The 16908-nt window shown below is 37.3% G+C and overlaps 1 protein-coding gene across 1 annotated transcript in view; it reads right to left on the bottom strand.

Moving 5' to 3' along the window:
* ANAPC4 (anaphase promoting complex subunit 4) overlaps positions 1-16908 on the bottom strand; it is a 53103-nt gene that overhangs the window by 12243 nt on the left and 23952 nt on the right. The window contains exons 5-15 of the mRNA XM_012664189.1: positions 16229-16370; positions 15431-15535; positions 13931-14014; positions 12529-12615; positions 12063-12127; positions 11299-11341; positions 11113-11189; positions 9572-9672; positions 9441-9492; positions 2993-3048; positions 25-71 (exon numbers count right to left, since the gene is read on the bottom strand). Of these exons, the coding sequence (XP_012519643.1) occupies positions 25-71; positions 2993-3048; positions 9441-9492; positions 9572-9672; positions 11113-11189; positions 11299-11341; positions 12063-12127; positions 12529-12615; positions 13931-14014; positions 15431-15535; positions 16229-16370 (859 nt within the window). The remainder of the gene's footprint in view (positions 1-24; positions 72-2992; positions 3049-9440; positions 9493-9571; positions 9673-11112; positions 11190-11298; positions 11342-12062; positions 12128-12528; positions 12616-13930; positions 14015-15430; positions 15536-16228; positions 16371-16908) is intronic.

The raw sequence follows: 16908 nt of genomic DNA, 5'->3' as shown, positions 1-16908 counted from the left end.
TGAAAATGTACTACTGTATATTACCTTATTCAGCTCAGGAAGCACATGGTCTTCTGTCATTCTCAACATTGCTGGAAATATAAAGTTAAAAAACTATCTTTAAAGTAAAATTAAAAATATCATTTTAATTATAAATACATTTCAAAGACTAAATGTGTTTCACTGGACTAAATCTTCAATTTTAAACAGCTTTTCACCTAACAAAACTTATTTTTCTTCCAAAAACTAAAGGGTGAAGAATTTAAATTTGATTTATATTTTCAGGTTGAAAACTGTTAGTCTAACCATTCTAAACTATTATTTTTCTTTTCTCCCTCAATTCAATCCATTGCTACTCGGGACAAATAAATGTAACTGTTGTCATTCTTTCCTCCAAAGTTTTACAATACCAAAGAAGTGTTTATTTCCCTTGACCTTTTTTCTCTACATGAAGACATGTGCACTAAGATTTATATGCATATACACACACTTACATTTATGCATATTTATATACTTATCTTTGATCTAGTATCTGTGGTTGATTCTTTCTATCCTTTCATAGGATTGTCCTCATCGGTCGGTACTGGGTTTTTTGTATTACGTCTCCACCTCAGACAAAACTAAGTACATGTAATCCCAGCTCTCTGGGAGGCCGAGGCGGGCGGATTGTTTGAGCTCAGGAGTTCGAAACCAGCCTGAGCAAGAGCGAGATCCCGTCTCTACTAAAAATAGAAAGAAATTAATCGGACAACTAAAAATATATAGAAAAAATTAGCTGGGCATGGTGGCGCATGCCTGTAGTCCCAGCTACTTGGGAGGCTGAGGCAGGAGGATCGCTTGAGCCCAGGAGTTTGAGGTTGCTGTGAGCTGGGATGACGCCACGGCACTCTAGCCCAGGCAACACAGTGAGACTCTGTCTCAAAAAAAAAAACAAAAAAACTAAGTACATCACATGTGCTTCTGTATAGTGCTTGAATATGCATCTTAACTGTGTATATTCAGCAAGAAACAGGTCGGAAGTACTTTGGCAAATATAGATTATTTTAGAAACTGTTTTTAATTAATTCAAATTTCTAAATTATCTGAAAAAGGAGCTAAAATTTAGTTCCATTTATATCAATCCAAAAAGACACTTACTGAGCATACTTTAGGTGCTAGGGATACATCAGCATAAAAGAAGTCCCTGCTTTTATGGAGATTACATTTTACAAAAAAGAAAACCAAGGTTATAGAGCTACTGGTGGCAAAGCAAGGACGATATTAAGTGTCCAGTCTCTAGTTCTCTCATTCTGTATGCGTTTTACAATGTCCTGCACAAATGACAAAGATTCAGCAATAATTCATTTTTATTCTAATCCTGATTCTTATTACAGTTAGGACATACAATAAGAATAGAAACTTCAGCTGGGCATGGTGGTACGCGCCTATAGTCCCAGCTACTCGGGAGGCTGGGGCAAAAGGATTGGTTGAGCCCAGGTGTTTGAGGGTGCAGTGAGCTATGATGATGCCATTGCACTCCAGCCCAAGAGACAGCGCAAGACCCTGTCTCAAAAAAAAAAAAAAAAAGCATAGAAACTGCCTCAATTACCCTCCAATAATTACAAGTAAAACCAAACTACTTCTTCTGTTAAAGAATATGATTTCTAAGGTCTCATTCACTTTTAATATTGTAATTTATTCTAATTAACAACTTGGATCTTAAACAGGCTGGCTAATAAACACTCTGGTTCCTCACTATGGCTAGCACTGGTAGTTTTCAGAAAAATCTAAAAATTTTAAGTATTAACATCTGCAGATCACATTCAGTTTTTAAATAAAAGCAATTATTTTAGGCTGATAAATGTGAAGTCTACTTTTATAATACTACTAATAAAATTGAAGATTTGGACATTTGTTTAAAGGATGTTAGCACATTACAGGTAATTTACCTTCTATTTCCTCTTTAGGAATTTTAACAAATATGAGAAGTTCCATTTTAGACTAAATTTTGCACATGTTGGACAGCAGTTTATGCTGGATTATTTTAAGGATATGGAGAGGTTACAAAAATAGCAGTAAAAATGGACCTAAATAAAATATGCATATACTGCAGAGTGAATATGAAAACATTTACTATCAGGTCAATAAATATTTGTTAACTACCTACCCAAACAAACGCAAAGACACTGTGCAGATACAAAGAAACACCACAAGTGGTATGCATTCTTTTTAGCTGGGGCATTACTGCCCAACAGAAGTGGTAACGGAAATGTTCTATTTCTATGTTGCCACTAACCACGTGTGGCTAATGAGAACCTCAAATGTGATCAGTATGACTGAGGAACCAAATATATAATCTTATATAATTTAAATATATTTAAATAGGCACACGTGGCTAGTAGCTACTGTACTAGACAGCAGAGATCTAAAGACAGAACACCAAAGTATCAAACAAGACATCAGCTACCCAGGGACAAAGGTGGTCTTTTATTTTTTACTTTTTTAAATCTAGCACCTAACAGTGCCTAATATATCAGCAGGGGTTCAAAAATGTTATTTTAACGTAAGGAAATATCATAAGGTAAAAAAGGGTGAACTATCAATGAGCGATAGGGACAACAGGTGCTACAAATTAGCTTTAATATTTCTGTGGGGAATGTTTCTAGCCTGAAGACAAATGTTTAAGGTGATGGATATCCCAATTACACTGATTTGATCTTTACAAATTATATGAATGTATTAAATTATCACGTTCACCTCCCAAATACGTACATTATCAATAAAAAATAAATAAAATTTTTAAAAATATATTTCTGAGGGGAGGTGGGGCTGGGTGGGTACACAGATGAAACAAGACTGGCCATGTGTTGACAGCTGCTGAAGCTGCATGCAAGGTATAGGGCGTTCCTTACACTAGTTTCTCTACTTTTATCAGCACATGAAATTTTACTAGAGTAATTTTAACAGTCTAAAATGATATTCCCACAGTTTTTTAAAAGTGTTAAAATAAGAATGCTTCACTCTATTAACTTACCCACATAGAGCCACCGAAAAAATGCTTTGAAGTTTTTCATACTACTATCTATAACTCTAAAAAGATAAAAATAAATCAGAAATAAGATTATCATGTGGGGTTGATGTATCATCGTTTAACTGTCATGGAATAATTCCTACCATTCTACTTTATCCTATCTGGATGATATTTAAGTCTTCAGGACAGCAGATTTTACAAATGAAACACACACCTAAAAATAAAACTTGAAAAAAAGCAAATCCTGACTCTTCTCAAAAATAAAGCAAATAACTCAGATTCTAGCTGGTTACAACAGCTTTGCTACAAAGTGTGTAATACTCTTTTCTAGCCTTCAGTAAAGTATGAAATCCTTTTCTAACTTTGCAAATAAATCAGGAAAAAATAGTTATCAGCATTATTCTTGGCTTAAAAGAAAATACTCACTGGTCAGTAAGAAGAAAAAACATCAACTCCAACAGAAAATTGTTATTATAAATTTGTACTACGTCACAACCTCTAATAAGTGGACATTACTTTTGGAAGCTGATTTTTGGTTCTGACAATAACTGAGATCGCAAAAATTCAATTTCCCTGGGCTTTACACAAATGTACCCAAAAAATTAAATGTTATAAATGGAAGTCATCTTCATTTTGATAAAACTGTTTCTGAATACAGAGATGGGTGCCATTTTTTAAAAATCTTTTTACACTCACATCTATAAGATAATTACTGTAAGCAAATAATACCTGCTGTTCATTCCTAAATCCTAAAGCCCTCCCCAAGTATTAAGTTTCATAATACTGTTGGAGAGGTAAGTCAGTATCATTAACCTTTCTGTACGAAGTAAAACACTTGGGATAAAAGATGGCAACATCCCTTAGTCAAGCAATATAATCGAAACTCTCCTGCAGCAATAATTTTAAAAAAAAGTTCCTTTGTGTCCTTCCCCAATCAATAACCTCACTCTACCCCAGGCAACCAGGCTAACATCAAAATTCTCATTGCCTCAGTTTCTTCATCTGTAACCTACAATAATTCTACTTACCTGAAAAGAACAAGAAGTTAAACTACCTTTCATACTGAAAGGTGATCACAGAAAGCTTAATATTTTATATTTGCTCTCAGCAAATATGTTGAAACAAAAAACACTTCAAAATCCAGGAAAAGCAATGTCATTTCTCCTTTTGTCTTCTGAACACGAGTGTCTGTAACTTCTAAAACTTTACTTTCTAAAACTATTAAAATGGCAGTGGATGGGGAGGGGTACGTGTTAGAAACTCACAAAAATGAAGAGAATAGAAAAGAAATTAAATTTCAGAAATGTCAAAAGCCGATGGGGGACTGATGACTAAGGAAGCTGAACAGTGCAGGCCGCGAGCCAGGCAGGAGGAAACCACCCGCCACCCTGGAGAACCCAGGGATACTGAGACACTAGCAACACCAGGTTCAACAGTAGATACCAGGGCGATGTGCAGGGCTAGACATAGGCGACAAAATGAAAATCTAATACAGTGTGGTCATTACATTCTTTCCCCAAAACACGAAGAATGCCTAGGAGTTTACCTTCTAGCCAACAACAAAGAAACAGACGGTTCTTCAGAGAAACTGACAAACTGGGAAGAGCTATGGCACTTCTACGTGGGCAGCAGCAGCCCGAAGCACAGCCCGCACACTCTGGCACTCAGGTTCTGGCTCCCTGCCATCCCTGCACGTGGAGATTCCGAGCAACTTTAAATGCCTCATGAATAAATATGAGTGACAACCAAGCATCAGGTATTAGAAGAAAGCTTGCAACAAGAGACCAAAATAAACAGAAAAGTGACCCATCAAGTGAGGATAATTCAGGGAACAACAGAGACCTTTTAAAAATCTAATATCCACAGAGAGATTTGAGAAGATGCCAGCCACATCCACAGAACGAGAGGATTAAAGAAACAAGTAAACACTTTAGGAAATTAAAAGACAGGATGGCCATAATAAGAAATTTAACAGAATGGTTCAGTTCAATGATCTTGTCCTGCAACCTTATCTTAGCTACTTATTCCAAAGATCACACCCTAGACTTTCATTATCCACTGCAACCCTTCAAAATCTCCATCTCAAGCATCCCACTGACCAACAAGCCTCTATCTATCCAGTGTCCCCTCTCCGGGGTCCCAAACTTCATCCCACTAGGATGCACTGACTACTAGTTCTATCACCTTTCACCATCTCTCACCCCTGCATGTCCTCACTTCCCTCCTAAACTAGTTTAGATTTGAGGGTCATCATTTTAATCCGCTCCTTGCTTCAATTCCCTTGCCACTCTTGCTGCGCTTTTACTCACCAAGCCTGGTACAACTGTTCACCTGCTCTGTGTCCCACTCTCACAGTGGGCCCTGCAGCCATGCCACTGGCCTCACGTTCCCGCTCTCATGAATGCTCAGGAGTCCTCCTCTGTCCCATTAGTGGACACACCCGCCTGCTCCTACTGGATGTTCGGGACAACTGCTTCACAGCTTTCCCTGTACTCTTAAACCTCCAATACCACCTCCCCGTCCTTACCCCGAGCTGATGACAAAGGATTTGCTGAGATTAACAAAAGCACCTAGAAGGGAACATCCCCATGCTCCCCCGTCATACATCAGCCTGTCACCCTTTCCTGGGCCTTCCCTCCTGTAACTGGGGATGAACTTCTGCCCCTGCTCTTCCAACCCCTCCCTACTGCACTACCGTGTATACTCTAGTACACATACTACAGTATACTCTTGCTCTAGAGCAACCCTCCCCTCTCTCATCATCAGTTTTTTCCCTTGTAGAAGATCTCTTATATGCTCTAGTTTCTCCCAACATAAAAATAAAAAACAAAACCCAACAATTCTAACTACTGGCCATTCCCCTTGCAGCAAAACTCCGCAAGAGGCTGTTCCTGCTGGCTTCTCTGCATCTGTCCTTATTCTGTATTGTACCAGCTCCCACCACTCCACGGAAGTGGCCCTTGTCAGCGTCCCTGTTCTAGTAGTATTCTAAGACTCTGTTCTATTCTTGGTGTTTCCTTTACTTGACTCAGCAGCATCTGACAACTGATCCCTCCTTCCTCTTTGCAATGCTGCCTTCACCCAGCCTGCAGGACACCCACTCCCCTGGCTGTTCTCTCCCACTTCCTGTGCTGGCTCCTCATTGCCGCCATCCATAAACGAGGTTGCTTCTCTTCTCTAAGCACACCCCTTACCTCATCCAATCTCATGGCTTTAAGAACACCAATGAGCTGATGGCTCCCAAATTTACATTTCTGGCCTGGACCTCTCCCTTGAGGTTATAGTCTCATATAACCAACAATGTGCTGGGCAGTTCCACCTATGGATCTAACAGACATTTCAAATTCAATGTGCCTAACACATGGACCAAGTGACCAAAATTAACATCACTAAGAAGTGGGTAGACAAACATTGTGAGCCAATGGATGTGATGCCTTGAGGAGGACACACCAATTATGCAGTATTTCTGGCCAGGGATATAACCTAAATCATGAAAAAACATCTAATAAACTCAAAATGAGGAAGATAAAGTACATATATATACATACACACATATATACACATTATATATGACCTGCTTTCCTTTAAAACGTCTATTATCATAAAAGACCAAGAAAGGTTGAGAAACTGCTCAAGATTACAAAGACACAGCAACTAAAACAAATACGTGATCCTGAACTATGTCTTATCATACTGCACATTTTTGGGATAATTGCAAAATTTGAATTGAACTTTAGAATAAGTACTGCATCAATGTGAAAATTCCTACATTTGCTAACCGTACTATGGTTATGTAAGGAAATAACCTTATTCTTAGAAAATATGCATTAAAGTATTACAGGGTAAAGGCACGTGATATATACAACATACTCTCAAATGTTTCCGGAAAAAGAAAGAATATGATAAAATAAATATAGCAAAATATTTTAAAATGGTCAATCAGGGGAAAAGTGTTAACAGAGTCATCTTTATTATTCCTACAATTTTTCCATGTGAAATTATTTCAAAATAAAGTTTAAAGAAAAATCTATTAATAGCATATCCAAACCAAACTCTCAATCACACTCTACTCCCCTCCCAAAACCTGCCCCCCTCAACCCTTCCCTAGTTCAATAAATTATCAATTCTAGTCTTCCCAGTACTAAGGCCCTAAACTAATTATCTGTGACTCCTTCATTTATTTCACCATCTACACTCAATCGTTCAGAAAATCTGATTATACTTTCAAAATATAATGAGATTTGAACCATCATTTCTCTCTGGGCTTCTGTCCTTGCCTGCCTATAATCTATTCTCAACACTAACTAGAAAGAAAGATCTTCTTAAAACCTAAATGATACCCTCTCCCTCCACTACTCCTAAATCCCCAAGGGCCTCTCACCCAAAGTAAATGGCAAAGTCCTAGCAACTGTCTACAGGCTCTATGCAACCTGGCCATCCTCCATCACCTGTCACTTCATCCCTACACCTCTCTTTCATTCACTCCACTGCAGCTACAGTGCCCCTTGAGGTCCCTCAAACAGGCCAGGCATGCCCCAAACTCAGGGCCTTCACACTTACCGCCCTTCTGCCCCCAAACATCACAGAGCTCACTCCCTTCCTGTCTCCTGTCTCCTTCCAACCCCACCTTCTCAGTGAGGCCTCCCTGACCTATATAAAACTGTGTTCCCTATGCTAGCATGCCCTAGGTCTTCCTTTCCTGCATGGTTTTTCTCAGCAATACTTGTCACTATCTGACTTACTATACATTAATATTTTAATTATCCATTTGTTTACTGTTTGTCTCATGTACATTAGAATATAAGACCCAGGAAGGGGCCGGGCGCGGTGGCTCACGCCTGTAATCCTAGCTCTCTGGGAGGCCAAGGCGGACGGATCGTTTGAGCTCAGGAGTTCAAAACCAGCCTGAGCAAGAGCGAGACCCCGTCTCTACTGAAAAATTAGAAAGAAATTAATTGGACAACTAAAAATATGTAGAAAAAAAAATTAGCCGGGCATGGTGGCGCATGCCTGTGGTCCCAGCTACTCGGGAGGCTGAGGCAGAAGGATTGCTTGAGCCCAGGAGTCTGAGGTTGCTGTGAGCTAGGGTGACACCACGGCACTCTAGCCTGGGCAACACAGTGAGACTCTGTCTCAAAAAAAAAAAAAAAAGACCCAGGAAGGCAGAGATTTGTATCAGTTCTATCCACTCTTATATCCTCAGCATCTGGAACTTGTTTAAAACATAGTTAAGTGCTCAGTAAATGTCTACTGATGAGTGACAGTATTAGACAATAAAGTAAAAAAATTTCTCAGAAAACAAAAAAAAAAAGATATGAAAAATATGAGAGAAAAATAAGAGACATTTTTGATCTACTCATGGATCAATCCATGAATTCTAATATCAGATCAAAAAGATTTCTAGAACAAAAATCTAGTTTAAAGGGGAGACAGAGAGAGAAGAAATTATCAAAATAATAACACAAGAGAATTCAGGTTAAAATGGCTCTTTCTTATTCAGTACAATGAATGAAAAGACCCATATCTAAAAATGCTGTTATGAAATTTCGACATATCAAGGATAAAGACTAAAGCTTTTAAAGATAAGGAGGGAAAAAAAAACCCTACAAAGGAATGAATCAGAAGCACTAGGCCTTCTATCAGTAACAAAAAGTCCAGAATACAATGGAACAATGCTTTTAAAGTTCTATATAAGAAAATGATTTCCCCCTCAGAATCCTAAATCCAGCCAAAACCATCAATTAAGTGTAAGGACAGGAGAAAAGACACAAAAGGACACAAAAGATTTACCTTCCACATCTGCTAAGTTACGGGAGGATGTTTTCCAGCAAAATGATTAAACATGCCAAGAAACAGAGGCGATCCTGGAAGTCCTGGACCTAGTGCAGAAAGCGATGGAGAAGGTGCCGGTGTGGGGGCCGTGCAGGGGAGCCACAGCACAGCCGCAGATGAAGGCAGAGGGAGGGAAGGCTAAAGGAGGCACCTGGGACGTGGGCAACTCCAGAGAAAAGACACTTCAGACAGGAAAGGACAGAAGGGTGTGGAAAAGATAGAATGCAAGAAAACAAGAAAGCCAAATAGTACCGGAAAAACAAAACAAACAGAATAATTTCTAAAAACTGATAAACAAAAAAATGCAGTAGAGTCACAGGATTTAGAAATATGGAGGTAACCCACAGAAGAACTAAAAACAGAAATATTTACAAGAGTTAAAATGATTCCTCTGGACAGAGGACGTGGGGTAAGGATGGGTGGGGCAGGAAAATATTAAATCTTCAGCTTTACTTTATAAAATCTCTGTGCTACTGGCTTGTTTTAATCATGTAAAGGCATGATTTTTATAAAATTTTCAAACTTGCTTTAAGAGAATTATGACAACTTGCTAAGTTCTTATTTAAGTAAAAAGTGAGATATTCTCAGGTCAGTGATTCCAGGTACCCCCAATACTTACTGAAGAAGTTCATTTGCCTTGAGGATAAAAGAACCCACAGCAGTAATAGCATCTAAAGGAAAAAAATAAATGTCACTTATCAAACAAGTAAACTGTGCTTAATGTATTCTACTGAGAAATTAAACCACTACCTTCAATTCCCGCAGCATCCAGTCCAAGAGGTTCATATTTTTGCTTCCATGAAGCCATTCCTTTCAATTCACTCAAATGGTATAATAAAGACTCCGAGCCACTATCAAAACAGAGCAGAAATAAATTAGTATCATTACTATCATCAAGGTACTACCTTGCCTGAACATTCTAAATTTTCAGAAATAAAAACTGAAAGCAACTTTAATTTTCTTTCTACGAGAAATAATTATTTCTCAAAATGATTTCTAAAATCTGAAGCAGAACCATTTGGTCATCATGACTACTGAAATAAATACATGACAATATTAAATTTTGTAAGATGATCAAATGTTCCATAGTTAGTCCTGGCACTTTTAAGATAGTCACATGGCCATCGTGCTCACAAAAGAACTACGTAGTCGACATTCAACAAATACTTACTAAACTCCGACTTAGGCACTGTGCTAGATACCCAGGACACAATGGTGAACAAAACCACAGGGTCCTCACAGCATTAACAGTATAATGGGGGAAAGAGAACCACACGATCGATCAGTATATTGTTCTAACTACCATAACTGCCTTGAAAGAAATGCACAAGGTGCATGTGTAACAGAAGAACCCGATTTAATCTGGGGAATTAGGGAAGGCTTCTCTGAAGAAGTGAATTTGAGCTGAGAGTTGAAGAATGCATGTGAAGAGCAAGGGAGGAGTCTTACAGAAAGCAAGAGGAATGTGCAAAAGCTCTAGGTGGAGACAAAATGTCAAGTTTGAGAAACTAAAGGGCCGCCAGTGTGGCTAAGGCAGAGAGGCGGGTACACTAAAGGCCATGCAAAGGTCTCTGTTCCAAGAACAACAGGAAGGTATTGTAAGTTTTTAAGTAAGAGAGTTAACACAATTAGATCCACTGGGGAAAATACATTTGAGGGATAGTGTGGACTGGAAGAGAACCACCAGTCCAGGGGGTGCTGCAGTGGTCTAAGGGAGAGATGATGGTAGGAAAGGCCAGGGACTCAGCATAAAGGGATATATAAAATTTAAACCAAACACTCAGCATCCACTTGCAAACTGCTTTGCTGAGGTAGCTGTGGATAGAAACAGCATGAGACTTGAAGATCTAGTCTTGGCTCTGATACTTAGTGACTCTGGGCGAGCCACAAACTCTGAACAAGTTTCCTCTTGTGTAAAATGAGGATAATCATAATCCCCACCTTGCCAAGGTGTCAAATGAAAAAACACACAGTATGCTTTATAAACTGTAAAATGTTCATTTAAATGCTCGAAAAAGGGGTATATGACCTATTTCAAAATATACCTCATGGTTAAATGAAAACGCTCAGACAGGGCCCAGCCTCGTATAAAGACATTGGAAAATTATTTCATAATGCAGAATTATTGCTATTGACTCTTTAAATCTTGGGTACACCAAGATTCTCTCAAATATCTATGCCACAATTTTAGCTAGAGAGAGTGCCAGATGATGAAAAGAAGGATGCAGAAGGAAGACCAATGCCATGTACATGTGGATGTGACACCAAAAAATTCTACATCACCTTCATACCTCTGTAAGTGACTTATAACCAATTTTTGTATACTGGAATATGATGACTCTATAGACTGGCCAAGCTTTTTTAAGCCCTAATTAAGAGAAGAAAATATATTTAGCATACAAACAGGACACTATATGCCACTCTAAAAAAAGTTAAGAATGTGTTCATAGCCATTTAAATGTATATTTTAAATGCACCTTTACTGTTAACTGGTTCATCAAGAGAGTCTGAAGTTCAGCACTACAATGAAAAAGAAAATATTTTTAGTCATTTTCTCTATTCAAAAATCTATATGCATTACTTAAAACTTCTAAATATCAAAGCACAGATCTTGAAACAAAATAATATAGCCCAACAAAAATTAAGACTTTTTCTACATACAAAGAGACAGAAAACAATAAAGTCTAAAAACAGACTTAAGTGTATATTCAGCTAAAGTAGCATTTCACATCCATGAGGAAAAGGTATAATACCCAATAACCATACTGGGCAATTACCTAAATGTTTAAGGAAAAAAGACATTAGCCTTTTACAGCATATAACCAAATAAAACACATCTAGAACATGTAAATGGAATAAAACATAAACCATAAAAGAGCTCTAAAAAAATACAGATCACCTTTGATACTCTTAAGATAAGAAAAGTCTTTTTAAGAATAAAAGCAAAAGCAGATATCATAAAGGAAAAGAACAGTTTGGCTACATAAAAATATTAAATTTTTTATAAATTTAAAAATACATACACAGACACATACACACACAAAATGATCACATTTATGTTAAAAAACAACAACAAAAAAAACACGTGCACAGGGAAAGCCTTGAAAGACACACTATTTTTCTTTTTGGCTCTACGTACCAACCTTTTCTTTTTTCACAATGAATATGAATTACTTTCGAAATAAATAATTTCTGTAAAAAACAGAAGGAAAAACAGAAGCACCTAATCTGAGCATATTACCTTGCTTTCCCCCACAACAGTAGGTGCATGAATTCATCTTGCACTGATGTGGTTGTGTTCTTTTCCTAGACAAAATGAAAAAAATTATGATATATATTTTTTAAATTATAAACCTATTTATTAAAAATCATAGGAACATGACTCCCTTTTTGAGCCTCAGCCTTCCTTCAAATCTATATTTGGAGTGATCACCTGGACATGAGCCTGCAAGACAGCCAGCCCGCTATTCCAACAGCTGCCTTTACTCCCCTAGCCCCACTTCACAATCCTGTCCCCACCTCCGTTGTACCAATGGGAAGAGAGCCCTTTTCGCAAATCGGAGAAAACAGTATGAGGTTCGACCAAGCCATTTAAAAGAAATCATCATTGTAGCCTTTTACAAAGACTGATTTTTCTCATGTATCTCATAAAGTAAATACATTTTACATTCTTTAACTCTCTCCATGCAGAACTTCAGTTATATTACCTGCACAAACTTGGTGAGACGAGAATCCATCTGCATCAGTATTTCTTCCCATGCTTCACACATACATGTTAGTGACAAATTAATATACTATTAGCAAAAAGAAAAAAAATTAAAATAGTGAAAAATATTTAAACCTACTTGCTGACTAAGTAACATGTGCTTATGATCAATTATCTCAAAGAAATCTAGAATTTACTTTCTAATCACTCTTTTAACTCAAAGCTGAGAAAAAGACTATACCTAATATTTGGTGATTACTTAAACATTCCATAATTCTTAGAACTTTACAAAGATATATCCTATGTATACTAACCGTCAAATTGCTGTTTTAGTCAGCTATTCAATATTCAAACAGGATCCTTAAAAAGATACTGATCTCTAGAAACCTTGACATCAAGTTAATTAATGACTGTGGTAGAATAACAAACATGGCCACAATTCTTTGTAGCACCTCGATGCAGAGGTGGAGTCTCGCTTTGACTAACAGAACACAGCACAAAAAACACTGTGGAGTCCAGGGCCTCAAAAGTCTTTGCCTGCTTCCACCTGAACTTTTTTTTTTTTTTTGAGACAGGGTCTCACTCTGCTGCTAGGGCTACAGTGCAGTGTTGTCATTATAGCTCACAGCAACCTCAAACTTCTGGGCTCAAGCAATCCTCTTGCCTCAGCCTCCTGAGTAGCTGGGACTACAGGTACACACCACCATGCCTGGCTAACTTTTCTATTTTTTGTAATGACAGGGTCTCACTATGTTGCTCAGGCTGGTCTTGAACTCATGGCCTCAAGTGATCCTTCCCCACTTGGCCTCTCAAAGTGCTGGGATTACAGGTGTGAGCCACTGCACCTGGCCTACTTGTACTCTTGATGCCCCTACCCGACCAGCATGTGGACAAGCCTGGGCTGATGTGCTGGAGGATGAGGGATGTGGAGCAGAGACAAAGCCATTACAGCCAAGGGACACACGTCAGCTGGCATCACCAAGTCTAGTCAAGACCAGCTAAACCTGCCCAGATCACCAGAACCTCCTGGCTGAGCTCAGCCCAAATCACCAAATTGGGAGCTGATTTGGGGTGGGTTTGTTATGAAAAACTAACTCATATGAAGACTTTTTTCCATAATACTTTATTTTCAATAAATATAAATGGTATTTTACCTATGAGAATATTAAAATTTTAAAACTGTTTTTTTCTTTTCTTTTGGCAGTGGTAAACAGGATGAGGTGGGAATAGATTCTCAATTTTCTTTTCTTTTCTTGCTTTAATGGACATTATAAGATTATCTATAAGTAGACTAGACACCTATACTGCAGATGGTTTTATAAAATAAAATCTTCAAATTTGTTACGTATGGAACTTCAGAAGATGATAGTAAATATTCACCAAAACAAGCTATAAATAAATACCTGTAAAAGAGCTGAAATGTGAGTAAATTTTCTGGCCATCCGAGTTACTTCAGGTAAGAAAGAATACAATAGATTGGTTTCAAGCTATAAAATTAAATGAATAAAGTGAGTCATAATCAGATACACCTGCTTCTTTTAAAGATAAATCAGTCCTGTTCAGCTCAAAAAAAAAAATCCTCTAATTCAAAAGAGTCTAGGTCTAACTATGTATGAGAAAGACTATGTCGAAATTCTGCTCCCTTTGAGTGTAACAGTCTGGGGACTAATCGCACACAACCTTAGGATTTCCTAACCTGTGCAGAACTATGCACAGATCACTCTCTCCGAGTCATCGATCTCTTCTATGTAGCTAGAATAAATGTAATAACCTATTTTTTAACACTATTATAAGGAAATTAAAAAATGATCACAAATATATGTAAAAAGTTGAAGTAAAGAAATTAAAGGCTATTAATAAACATAAAGAAAATATCTATTGATGGCATGTGAGTTGTATAGTATCTCAATAAAGTTGTCATCAAAAAATATCTATTACAAATTTCACAGTGGTAGTGAATCATTTTATCATAGCCCAAATACAATCCTGGTAATCATAGTTTCAGAGAACCTTAAGATGAAGAGCAAATATGAACAACCACTATTACAGTGAATCGTTAAGTTGCGAGTTCTCTAACACTCTGAATACAAGAGAAAGTTCTCTGATGCCCTGAATACAACAGAGAATATTGGAAGGCAACACACGTGTCACACCCTGCATCTTTTTTCCTCTACTTTTGTTTGAGAGTTCACGTGTACTTAGGTTAACTGGCTGAGATATTCAAGATGAAAATTTTGGGAAAATTTCTTGGCAAGCCAAGGAGACAATCTAAACATTCTATGGGAGCCCAAACAGTTTCCTCAGTTTATAATGCAAACAGCACACAAATTTTTAAAAAAGGTTTTTCCCCATATTAAGTCATCATTTTACACATGATGCAATGTGGTAGTTCAGAGCACAGACCCTGGAGCCAGACTGCCTACCATCACTTTCCAATTCTCTGACATCAAGAAAATTCCAGAGTATCTCTGTGTGCCCAGGTACCTATCTACAAAATGGGGATAACAACTGTATCTACCTATCAGATGCTGTGAGGATTCAAATGAATTATTTTGAAGCACTCAGTACTTGCCATAAATTAACTGATCAATAAACATTAGCCTTTATTATTATCAGGGACAGAGTCCTAAGAAAACAGTACAAAGTTGAACTGGTATAGCAACTAATTAATATGGTCATTAATAGGCCATCAAAACACTGTTTTTGTAAAAACTATACTGGAGCACGGGAAAAATATGGTATTCACTATAATATCATTCAATATATAGGATTTAGAAACTCCAAGTAGATTTTTTGTTTTGTTTTAATGATCATTAGAATACAGTGAGATACGGATAACAAAAACCTATAAAACCTATTAAATATATATTTACTTTCTACTGCTACCAAGTTCTAATACTCACCTGAAAGTATGAAACTTCTGAAGCACCACTGCTAGAAACCTCTGTGACCACTGATAATGATTTCAAATCACTTGATAAACATAATGCCAGACAAGTACCAGCAATCTGTAAAATAGTCAAATCCCTCAGCATATTTAGTATTATTGTTGGGTTGTATCTGCTGATAATACAGAAAGCAAAACTTCACAAAGACCTTTAAAAAGTAGAAACACACTCTTGGCTCCGGCCACACATATATAGCAGATGAAGGTAGGTGTCTGCCTGCAGGGGCCTTTCTTGTCACAAAGACACAAAAGCACCCTGGTTTCCTACCTCCTTCCCATCAAAGGTCTCAAATCAAGTGTTGGAAAACCAATATATTCCAAAGAGCCTACAATATTTTCTACCCCTTTTGGAAAAGGTAAGAGTCAGATGAAAAAGCTATGGAGAAGACCAAGACTTAGCCACTGTAGTAGATTCAGTACTGAGCTTAACATTGCTTCTGATGACTTCCGGTACATTCCAATAAAAAATTGTAGCTCTTTTCCATCACAGGCTAGAAAAATACTAAATCGTAATTAAGTGTAACATACTAATCTTTTTGTTAAAGAAAAAAATGACTAATTCCACCAACAGCCCCCAATTTTACAGCTATATCACTACTATTTTATCTTAGAAAGTTATACTCTAAACATTTAAGAATAATTCCAAAAACTGAAACTGAAAAAAAAGAAACTAGTGTTTTATTGTTTTTCCATAAATGAATTAGCTACCATATTCTAAGAGGAATGATAGAGAAAATTTTAAAGAAAAACTTACTCCTGTGACTCGAGCGATTTTGAACATTCCATAAGCATAAAGTTCAATAAATCCAGAGCTTCCTCCAAGGACAAGAATATTAAGCCTAATTAAAAATAATACAACAAGTTGAGGATCAATCAACAATAGAGATGATTGCATTCTTAAACCAAGATATAAATTATTACTGTTTTCATATAATCTACATGCTAAAGCTCCCCTACAGAGGGAACTGAAACATCAAACAAATCCACTAATGCTCAACTGCTCAATATTCAATCATTTCGAATTTATTCCTTTTTTTCTCCCACAAAAGAACATCATAATTTTCCCATAGCCTAAAAAAAAAATCAGTTTATAGCAAAATAAGATTTTAATAAAAATTATATTTATACACTCAATAACAAAACAATCTTTGTACCAGCTAATACAAAGTGCCATCAGTTTTATCATAGCTATGACGCTAAATATGTTAAAATGGGCTTAAAGAACTTGTCTATTTAAATTTCACAAACTCTAGTACCTATATCCTTCCCCTTATCAAAATAAACATAGTTACATTATATTATTACAACCTGACAAAATGAAAGACCAGGCCGGGCACGGTGGCTCACACCTGTAATCCTAGCACTCTGGGAGGCCGAGGCGGGCGGATCGTTCTGAGCTCAGGAGTTCGAGACCAGCCTGAGCAAGAGCGAGAC

The sequence above is a fragment of the Propithecus coquereli genome, unplaced genomic scaffold (genome assembly GCF_000956105.1).
Source record: "Propithecus coquereli isolate 6110/MARCELLA unplaced genomic scaffold, Pcoq_1.0 Scaffold87, whole genome shotgun sequence".
NCBI classification, from domain to species: domain Eukaryota; kingdom Metazoa; phylum Chordata; class Mammalia; order Primates; family Indriidae; genus Propithecus; species Propithecus coquereli.
The sequence above is the reverse complement of the archived record's forward strand: the minus strand, read 5'-3'. Positions and strand labels throughout refer to the sequence as shown.